Source organism: Rhagoletis zephyria, unplaced genomic scaffold (genome assembly GCF_001687245.7).
Source record: "Rhagoletis zephyria isolate East Lansing unplaced genomic scaffold, Rhagoletis_zephyria_1.1 Rzeph_scaffold_03487, whole genome shotgun sequence".
Lineage (NCBI taxonomy): Eukaryota > Metazoa > Arthropoda > Insecta > Diptera > Tephritidae > Rhagoletis > Rhagoletis zephyria.
In genome coordinates, this window is record NW_016160570.1 from 10,823 (window position 1) to 22,235 (window position 11,413).

General features: G+C 36.9%; 1 protein-coding gene across 1 annotated transcript in view; it reads left to right on the forward strand.

Moving 5' to 3' along the window:
- Window positions 1–346: 346 nt before the first annotated feature.
- The window catches only part of LOC108369080 (dynein heavy chain 12, axonemal-like), a 47,498-nt gene continuing 36,431 nt past the window's right edge, over window positions 347–11,413 (forward strand). Inside the window, exons 1-3 of the mRNA XM_017624061.1 lie at window positions 347–367; window positions 462–479; window positions 675–930. Of these exons, the coding sequence (XP_017479550.1) occupies window positions 347–367; window positions 462–479; window positions 675–930 (295 nt within the window). The remainder of the gene's footprint in view (window positions 368–461; window positions 480–674; window positions 931–11,413) is intronic.

The window sequence follows — 11,413 nt, forward strand, 5'->3', positions numbered from 1 at the left end:
TCACGAGTATACCGAGGTTTTCGATACACGAGAATCTCGTGACATAGCGTTCCTCGCCAGAAATTGTTTCTCGAGCAATCTCGCGAAATCGAAGGCTCTACTTAAAAGTAAGAACTAAGACTTATAGCGTTCTCTTTTCTTCAAAATATGTTCTCTTTTTATTGCCCACTTCTTAGTATATTGCCCCCTTCTTAGTATTTATGCAAAGAGAGCAATGAGAAAGTAAAAATTTTTCGTAGAAAGGAAAATTTCGTTAGATTTTGCAGTAGTCAGTTCATGTGTAGTTATTTGTTGTTAGTGTTTTATGGCTTCAAATTAATCAATGCTTTCTTTATATAAAACAACAATGCATTCACAGGACCGTTCGGTAAGTTAGCGTATTTGCTAATTACATATATATACAAATTTGAAAGTGTTTTAATAATGCCATTTTTTCATAATTGGTTTTTGTTTTTAAACAGGACTTCTATGTACGCCGGGTAAGTCTATAACTATTTTAAATTCTATTTTGGTTTCCGTTCTGAAATGTAAAACATTTTCCTCTATTTTTATCTGTATAGATGTTAGAAAAATCCCATTCTTTTTATATTGAGACCTTATCCAAACGTTTCCCTGAGAACCTTTTCCTACCTACAGTCCCAACCCAACCTTACATTCCTCCTTTTTTCCTTAAGGACACTAGCACGTCATCAGTAGGCGATGCAGAAGGGGACACAAAAGCTCTAACACCGGAAGAAGTGGTGACCAATGTCGCCACCGACATTTTGAATAGACTACCTAAGGATTTTGATCGCGATGCTGCAATTGCTCGCTATCCCACGAGCTATCATCAGAGCATGAATACGGTACTTGTGCAGGAGATGACACGTTTCAATGTTCTACTAAGCACCATTCGGTCCAGTCTGATTACATTACGTAAAGCGATTAAGGGTAAGTAAAAAATAAAAAATCTAAAGCTGAGATCCCACGATTGCCGCAAATGGACCAATCTGGAACAATTTTTATTGTGCTGTATTGGAGCACAATAAAAAAATTGTCCCAATGAAATTCTGTACAGTCACACGGTTGCCTCTTTTTATACAATTCTCATTGCCGTAAGTTGGCGAAAAGCAATATAGTGACAATAATTGCCCCAAACTTATCACACGATTGTTCGAGCATGCGGCAATTGTGACCATAAAGTGTTGCGCTGACCTCTAAATTCTGTTTTTTTCTCTGTTGTGTAAAAATGGCGTATTCTTAATAAAAAAATAAATCAATTGCATCTGCTTTGTATATTGCGGGCTCATTTAGTGCAAATTTGTTGTTGTTTGAAAGCAAAGAAGCAAAAACTTGTGCCCAACGAAAACTCACGCATTTATTTAGAAGTTTGATTGTATAGTTTTTTTATTTTTCGACGATAACTGCAACGTGCTATGTGGAGTTCAAGTTGCAACAGTTTTCTTTTTAATTTTGTTACGTAGAGGTTTTTTTATTCATTACAAGTAAAATTGGTACAAAAGAGTTATGTTTGTTTAAATGAAAGCTGCGAATTTACATAATTTATGTTTGGAATTAAATTTTATAATTATATGTACAGCTCGCAACAAAAGATAGCACCTTAACATTTTGATCAGTCTTGACTTTTTTCTTCTGTTGTTTAATGTTAATTTTTTCCTATAAAACCATAGCTCATTGTCTAGTAAAAACCACATAAGTCCAAATTCCAAACTTTATACAAAAATTATAAACATTTCTTAAAATTTTGATCACAATTCAATGGTTTTTAATTTGGGTTTCTAGAAAAAATTTTGTTTTGCAGTTTACAAAGTAATTTACAGAGAAGAAAGTGCATAATACCGTCAGCTAAAAAAATTATAAAAAATCAACAGGATCTTTTAGCAACTTCAAACCTCCACCTTATTGTACTAAATTTTAATGAGCTACAAAACTAAATAACCATTTTTTTCTAGAAATCCAAATTATAAACCGTGGGATTGTGTTCAAAAGTTTAAGAAATTTTTATAATTTTTGTATAAAGCTTGCAATTTGGATTTATGCAGTTTTTGTTAGACAATGAGCTATACTTTTATACGAAAATAATGAAGATTAAATAAGTAGAAGAAAAATAGTCAAGACTGGTCAAAATGTTGAGGTTCTACTGCTTTGTCGTGGGCTGTATTGAACTTTTAAGTTTTTTTTTTAAAAAATTTATACTGTCATGGCAGTCCGCCATTTGGTGACATAAAATACCTTTCGTATTCTTCTCGTATGAGTTTTGCTTGTGGTGGTATATATCGCGGCAAAGATTCCGTTATCGGACTTCAAGAAAAATTATAATTTCACTACAAATTAAATTAAAAGTTATGTTGCTTCCGAAAACAAGGATATTAATTTCAGTGATTTTTGGACACATAAGGAAGCAAACAAGTAAATTATTAATAAACAGCCTAAATATTGATGTGTATTGTTCACTTCAATTGCCGCACAAGAATACAATAAATATTGCCGCAATTTTGAAATTTTCATTGCCCCATGATTGCCAATCGAGCTATCACACGATTGCCGCACACGTGCCGTATTTGATTGGGCACAGTAAGCACAATATCGGCCTCTATTGCCGCATGAGTCAATGTATTGTGAAATCACACGATTGGGGCATAAAATGAGGCAATAATTGGTGTATTGCGGCAATCGTGGGATCCCAGCTTTACCCATGTACATATGTAGTATTCCATTATTCGCCTTTTCCAAAACCGGTTTTCGTGTTACTCAAAAAACCCGATAAACGGGGTTTATTTTGCATAGTTTTTATGCAGTGGAAATACTTAGCCTGGTATGAAGTCATGACCAAAAAATTAAATAAAACTATAAACAGTAAAGATAGCTGTCCGGTAGAAAAAAAAAGAAAAATTAGTAGTTTTTTTTTTTTATCAAAATTAAAACAAATAAAAACCAGTAAAGAGTTTTTGCTTGGTCTTTTTTTTTAATACTTGATTGCATTTTTTCTGTCTTATTTCGGTTTTGAGTAGTGCTCTTGCTGTAGCCGGGTGCTTAAAGGTGCCTACTGCCGCCCGGGAGATCCCTGATTTATTTTGTGGTTCTAGCAACATCGACAGAAGTTTTTTTCAAGAAGCTGTCCCCCCGGCAGACAATGGCAAACCTCCATGAATATTTCTGCCATAAAAAAGCAGAGCACGAATGGGAAGAGAAGCTCTGCCAAACACGCCAAGCATTCGCTTGTTGGAATCAAGTCAAGGTCAAGGGATGCCCGTGCATAGTCTCAAAATTATATCCAACATGATATACTGTTCATTCCCAAATAACCTAGGATATAATTTTGAGACTATGCACGGGCACCTGCAAAACTTCGAAAATCATAAAAGTTTTATTCATAGGTCAAATTTGGGATGAAATGAAAAAATCAGTAGATTGAAATAAGAGCACAACTTAAAGCCTTTCTCGAATTAAAAAAGAGCTGCTAAATCACTTATTCTGCTCAACAGCTCCTGTACGTCGCCTTATCATGAGTAACATCGATTCAAGGGCTACATCTTGTTTCAAAAAAAAAAAAAAAAAAAGATTATAGAAAATTGTATAATGGGCGGAGAGCACAATTGAATTGCAGGCTGAATTTCAAAGGCTGCATCTGAATCGACTTGAAACAATTTAAAAAGTATTATATGATTTTATATTGCAAGTAAAGGGTGGCCCTATTCATTCCCAAAGTTTCGCGCTCCCGTACGGGATCTTTAATTAGACAGAATAGCATCATCGGAATTTTCTACTTCTTTCAGAGACGTGGGTGGATATTAAGAAAGCTTTAGACCAGGGCCGGCGAACCTTTATACATAAACGCGCCATTATTTCCAAAGAATTATTCTATGTAGCCATGACGTGCCAAACAGAAGTCATGACTTATCACCATTCGTGGAGACATAGGTGAAAAAATTAAAAAAAAAAACGAATTAAGCGTCTCTTAAATGTCTCTGTGTACCTTGTGACAGCTTATACAGACTTCTAAAATGTCTGGAATTAAATTCCAAGTTAGTTTTTATTTTTTGTAAATTTCGATATGAAATTCAAAGAATTAAAATCTTTCACTTAAATTGCTTTCGTGAAATTGGCTGTTAGTATTAGCAAATTTAAACAAGTTCATTTGCTTATTGTTGCTCATTATTGTGGCTTATTAACATTTTATTTTAATATTGTTATTGAGCTCAGTTCATGGGCGTAGCCAGGTAGGGGCAGGGGGAGGGCCCTTTATTTAGCATAAATGAATATACCAGCATAAAAATCTGCATACTCAAAATGTTCAATACATCCTCATATTTATACGTACCTATGTATATAATTTAAGAGAAGATATTTCGCTGCAAAGCAATGATTATAAATTATTAGTTTACCTTACAAAATTGCGGAGGAATATTACAGAGTATACGAAAAAAAGTTTATTTCTTTACATTTTATATTTTGAATAACGTCTGGTCCGGCTATTTGATTTACTATACAGGTATGTAGAGCTATGAATTTAAAAAATACATCAGGGTTTAGTTGAGATATTCGCTTTTGCCCACACACATTTCCCAGTACTGCAAAGCTTTTGACTGCCATTCAACTGGGAGTGGCCCACGTGCGCTGGGTTTGGGTCCCGCCACGTTAAAACCCTGCCCAATGAAAAAAAAATACATGCCTCGGATGTCACCCCCTTCTTTTGATGACGATCACGGCAAACATAGGAAGGACTATGATTTTAGGGTATGCGCTTGGAATATCCGAACCCTTAATCGGGATGGTGCCTCTGCCCGGCTGGTTGATGTCCTAGGGAAAATAGAGGCTGACATCACCGCCATCCACGAAATGCGATGGACGGGGCGAGGAAGGTAAGCGTGGAGCCTTGCGACGTCTACTACAGTTGCCACGTAAAGGAGTGCAATTCGGTGTTGGATTTGTGGTGGGAGAGAGACCGGCGTTCACTCTAGTGGACGAAAGTCTAGCCACAATCCGCATCAAAGCGAGATTCTTCAACATCTCATTCATATGTGCCAATGCTCCGATGGAAGAGAGGGACGAGGCATCCAAGGCTTTGTTTGCTTAGAGCGTACATATTAGCTGAGGGTGATCGATTTCGCCGGGGCCCGAAACTTGGCAGTATGTATTACTGGGTTCTAGCATAAATAGATCCATCAAGCTACATGGATGTCTCCACATCGAAAAACGGGAAACCATGTTTTCACGTTTTAGATGTACATACGTACACTCCGAGGGCCAAACGTCGACCGTCACTACTATATTGATGCATTCACTATACGATCCAACCTCGGAGCAGCAAACCCCCAACAATCCAAGGAAAGTTCAACGTCGAAAAGCTGCAATCAAAACAGACGGCCAATGGATTCGGCGCTCGACCCTCACACCTGCTGTGAGAGAGCACTTTTCAACAAACCTTGCGAGTTCAGTGGAGCAACATTTCCCGCTCATTACTGGTACGATGAGGAGTGTAAGACAATGCTTGAAATGCTGGCCGACAGAAAAAACACCCGAAATTTTTGGCAGAGAGTTGAGCGACTTACGGAAGGTTTCAAGACTCTTGTAGGAACAACCATGGCGACCTAGTGACCGATGTCCAGAACGTACTCAGATTATGGAGGGAACACTTTTCGACCCTTTTGAGTGGCAGAAGCACTGAAAGAAGTGTAGAAGACGAACCCGAGGTCCCAGTCGATGGAGTCGATATCCCAGCGCCTGACTATGACGAAAAGTGCCAAAGCTGCTTGAGCTGACGGCCTGTCAGCTGAGCTATTTAATTACAATGGCAAGGAAGTAATAAGGTGCATGCCCGACGACTGGAATACATGTGCGCTCTGTCCAATCCACAAGAAAGGCGACCCCACCATGCGTGCCAACTTCCGCGGGATCAGCCTTCTAAACATAGGTTGCAAGATATTATCGAATTTATTGTGTTAAGACCGAATACCACCGTCAGTGAAGTGATTGGGCCTTATCAGTGTGGCTTTAGACCTGGCAAATCCACCATAGACCAGGTATTCACAATACGCCGGATCTTGGAAAATACCAGCGAGGAAAGGATCGGCACTCACCACCTATTTGTCGACTTTAAAGCCGCTTTCGACAACACTAAAAGGAGTTTCCTATATGCCGCTATGTCTGAATTTGGCATGCCCTCAAAACTCGTACGGCTGTGAAAAATAACGTTGAGCAATACAAGCAGCTCTGCTCTGTTGCCGTTCGCCACCAGACGGGGTTTCAGACAGGGCGACTCTCTTTCATGTGACTTCTTTAATCTGATGTTGGAGAAGATAATAAAGTCTGCATAACTGAACCGCTCAGGAACAATTTACTACAACAGCGTACAATTGCTGGCTTATGCCGATGACACTGACATCATCGGTAAGAAAAACCGCGAAGCCAGTCCTGGCTTTTCCAAGTTGGACAAGGAAGCAAAGCGAATGGGCCTGGTGGTAAACGAGGACAAGACGAAGTATCTCGTGTCATCAAACAAACAATCAGCACATTCGCGGCTTGGCACCCACGTCACTTTTGACAGTTATAATTTCGAGAAAGTAGAGAATTTCGTTTACTTGGGAGCCATCATTAACACCGATAATAATGTCAGCATGGAAATCCAACGCAGAATCGCTCTTGCCAACAAGTACTGCTTTGGACTGAGTAGGCAATTCAGGAGTAAAGTCCTCTCTCGACGTACGAAAACCACACCATAAGTCACTCTTCATGCCCTTGCTAGTATATGGCGAATTAAAATACAGCGGCTCAACTGGCTTGACCATGTCGTTCGAATGGACACCGACGCCTCACCTCTGAAAGTATTCTGGCTTCACTTGGAATTTCCAATTGGCGTCAGTTGCTTTGCCGGTTACAGTGCCAAATAAGAAGAAGAGAATAGATCTATAACCTTATCAGTCACACAGTGTTATAATCCCGACGAAATCCTTGACGGTGGTACCGGGAGGGGAACGGTACATGACGGTAGGAAGTTTAGTTTGGGTTAAAGTCTCACACTGACGGGGTTAGGCTTTCGATGCTTCCTCTTCGTAAAATAATCATGCTCAGTAAAAATGTAACATAATTTAAATCGACGAATAGTTTCATATCAACTTTTGTGAACTTCTGTTTATTTGTTTTTTTGTACAACATATTTACCTCTATTGGTTACAATAATTTTAAACTATAATAAACAATTTTTTAGTAAGTTATTGGTTTTGATTTTTTGTGTATGGCCCCCCTTAAATTTCGTTCTGGCTACGCCCATGGCTCAGTTCATCAAGTGAAGTCACATCAGGATACATAATAAATTTGAGTGTTTCCGATATCCCCTTGAATTCAGTTCATCAAGTGAAGTCACATCAGGATACATAATAAATTTGAGTGTTTCCGATATCCCCTTGAATTCTGAAAAACCCGATGAAAATTTGTCGACGAGATATTTATTAAAGAAAACACTTGAAGACTCTTGGTGTGTCTGGTTTTTCATCTGTATTCAAATCTGTTTTTAAATTTGAGTTTGCAAACATTTGCAATTTTTGGAAACAATGGGGCATATTCATAGTCAAAATAAAGACGAAGTTAAAGTTTGTTGTAGCTTTTTGATATAATTATCAATGTAATATCTGCTAAAAAAGCTGCTACTAAATTTTGAGTCGACTTTATTTCGACTATGAATATGCCTGAATATCTTTACCAATAACTTTTAGTTCAGCCTAAAAAGCGCGAATGGGAGCTTCGCATCATAATTATAACTGTTTTATTAGAGCCTTGAAGCTTTACGTTCAAATCATTGAAATGCTGGCGCATATCCGTAAAAACCACCAATTTTATAAGCCACGTATAAGCCTCAAACCTTTGTTTATTTAGTGCCTGCGAAGATACGACGTTCGTTATTTTTGAGAACTACGCCCATTATATCACCAAGGGAAACGAAGCCATGCTTTGCGCACAAAACTTATTGACGAATGATGCAATAGAATTCAAGGATCGAATGTCTTATGTGGATTTTGTTGGTTACTGTCTGTATTTTTGGCTGTTCTGATCTGTTTTCTTGGGTGTGAGTAGATCTTGCTTTGATCTTCAATTTAAACGAAAAAAAGTAAGTGCGCCTGGGCCACACTGTAGAAGTGAAACTTACGATACTTATCTATCTATACATACACAAATCTGCTTTTGCTTAAGGTTATATTTTTTCGCTTTTTTTCTATCAATGTAGATCCCTACCTCTACCACTGTTCGTTTTAATAACATTCATGTTATTCTGTTTTTCCATTATCTTCATTTTTATCATTATACTCTATCGATAACAAAATCGATTATAACGTCCATCGAAATACCGATACCAAAATCGATGACAAATTCGATAAAAATTTCAATAGCAACATCGATAATACTATTGGTAGCAAAATCGATTAGAAAATCGATCAAAATATCGATAACTAAATCGATAAATATCGATAACAAAATCGATAAATGTTGATAACAAAATCGAAAAATATCGATAATAAAATCGATAAATATCGATAACAAATTCGATAAATATCGATAAATACCGATAACAAAATCGATAAATATCTATAAAAAAATCGATAAATATCGATAACAAAATCGGATAAATATCGATATTAAAATCGATAACAAAATTGATAAATAACGATGACAAAATCGATAAATATCGATAACAAAGTCGATAAATATTGATAACAAAATCTATAATTATCGATAACAAAATCGATAAGTATCGATAACAAAATCGATAAATATCGATAACAAAATCGATAAATATCGATAACAAAATCGATAAATATCGCTAACAAAGTCGATAAATATCGATAACAAAACCGATAATTATCGATAACAAAATCGATGAATATCGATAACAAAATCGATAAAAATATCGATTATTTTATCGATAGGTCTCGAGAATCCCGAAAATCTCTAAAATCCAAAAATAGTTCCCAGATTGAGTCTCTCGATATCCTTTCCTCTTTGATTATCTCTATTTTAATCTTCCTTGCCCTATCTTCATCTTTGCTTTTATCGGTATCCTCATCCTCCTGTTTGTCTTTACTTTTATGTTCATAATTTTTTTCAGCTACATATTCCCCTTCACATTTGTTCTTATATATATAAGTAAAGTGTTTAGATTTACCTTGGTCTTCATTTTTGCCTTTATCTTTACGCATCTTTGTTTTTGTTGTTATTTTACCTTTGCCTTTATCCAATTCTTCATTTATGTACGTAGTCACCTTTACTTTCATTCTTGTATTGGTCTTTTTCTAAGTGTTATTCTTTAACCTTTTGTTAGCAAATTTTTGTTAAATTTATACCATATGCATACACAGAAGAAGCTCTTGTTTCAGCCCCAACCATTTCCGTTGCACCATTTCCGTTGCATCATTTCTGTTGCATCATCTCCGTTGCATATACACAAGAAGTACTTGTTTCAGCCCCAATCATTTCCGTTGCACCATTTCCGTTGCATCACTTCCGTTGCATAATTTCCGTCCCAACCAGATCCGTGTGCAATTTCCGCTGAATTTGCCAATTTACTCCCAACCAACCAACCGCCGCTAAAGAAGTTTCACTTCAAAAAAGAAATTGTGTCGATTAGGTAGTAAATACTACCACTAGTAATTGAGAAATTGAGTCCTCAATTAATATCGTGCCAATTTATTTTGTTGCGTGCCATCAATGGCTGAACACTTACGAACAGGGCATTATACTACTAAATTCTGACAACTGTTCTACTTAAATGAAACGAAACTAACATGTGAAAAATACCCTTTGAAATCATTATATCTCAAGATTCTGAGTACATTTAGTATATTTGCTTGGAATGCAATGAATTATTTTGCAACTGATCTGCCCTATTACACGTAATTGTGTTCCTATCACTACAATTTTATAGAAGCTGCTACAAGACTATCCAGACTATTAAGAGTTTATTAATCTATGAGAATGGTTTGGTTAAAAAATTTTAATTGGAGAACTCTTCTGTAGAACTGCGATAAATGCACAAACATTTTTGTATCTAAGGTGAACGAAGCTGTAGAAACCACTGAATCTGTTTTGAAATTATCTTTGATGGTATGAAAAACTAACAATGATTTAGAAAGGATTGGAAAGAAAGCAGAACATGGTACTTTAGATAAAATTATGCACATTTTAAGTAAATAGGCATTATTTTGCAGTAAAGTTAAATAAATATTATTTGCGATGATAACGCGAAGATCTCCCGGCGAAAATTTTTACTGTCGGAAGATTTTTGACCTAGTCAGAAATTTTAAGGATAATCAAGTTATATTTCTTAATCCTTCAAACATTTGTTTATGATGTCAGAATAGGAATGCGGAAAAAAATGGAAGGACAAAGGCTTTGGGTTAAACCTTACCCAAGCACACCGTACGTGTAACGTGGCCAGTGGTTTGTGTAACGTTACAAGTGCCCAAAGTTTATGAGAAAAATGTTCAAAACCTTAAAATTTAGAACAATTGAGCAGACGTACTTGTTCATTGTAGATGACATACTGGAAAACTAGCAATACTCGATCACCCAGTTCGCAGCAATTTCAAACATTCTGACACGAGCCAGTGTCTATAACTTTGATACCAAATGAATTATTAAACCCTTTCTTTTGCGGAAATATATATTTGGCCATGCCTTATCATATCACCTAAAAAATCTAAGGGTTTTCCCTTATTTAATGGATAATTGATTATAAAAAAATACGTACGAATGTAACGTTGCCAGCCAAATGATCGACCATATGTTTTTAGAAGCTGTGATTCTTTTGAAGCATTCTCTGCCACTCTCTACTGCATGAATCTCTACTTGGAAAATAGTGTGGTAGCTGCCTATTTGTATCGATCCTTTAAAATTCGGCTCCAGGTCTTCCATATTCAAATATTGATCCATCAGTGTACCAAACTGCCTATCCTGGTTTAGTGTAAGGGTATTCTGTACTCCGGCCGCTGTGGTGTAGTGGTAAGCAGTGCGCGCTTCCACTCCGCAACGCCTGGGATCAAGCCCTGGTCAAAACAAAATCGCAAAAAATATAGAAAGCGGTTTTTTCTTAACAGCGGTCGTCCCTCGGCAGGCAATGGCAAACCTCCGAGTGTCTTTCTGCCATGAAAAACAGCTTCTCATAAAAATACAATCGCCGTTCGGAGTCGGCGTAAAACTGTAGGTCCCTCCGCTTTGTGTGACAACATCAAGGCGCACGCCACAAATCGGTGGAGAAGCTCGGCCAAACACTAACATATGTGTAAGCGCCAATCTATTATTATTATATTCTGTACTCCGGGATGCTCGGTCCACAATTTCGTGCCCCATGTGCAGTACGGGATTAATGTGAATTTAATTAACTTTAATATGTATAGGTATAGATTGAAATGTCGCAAGATAT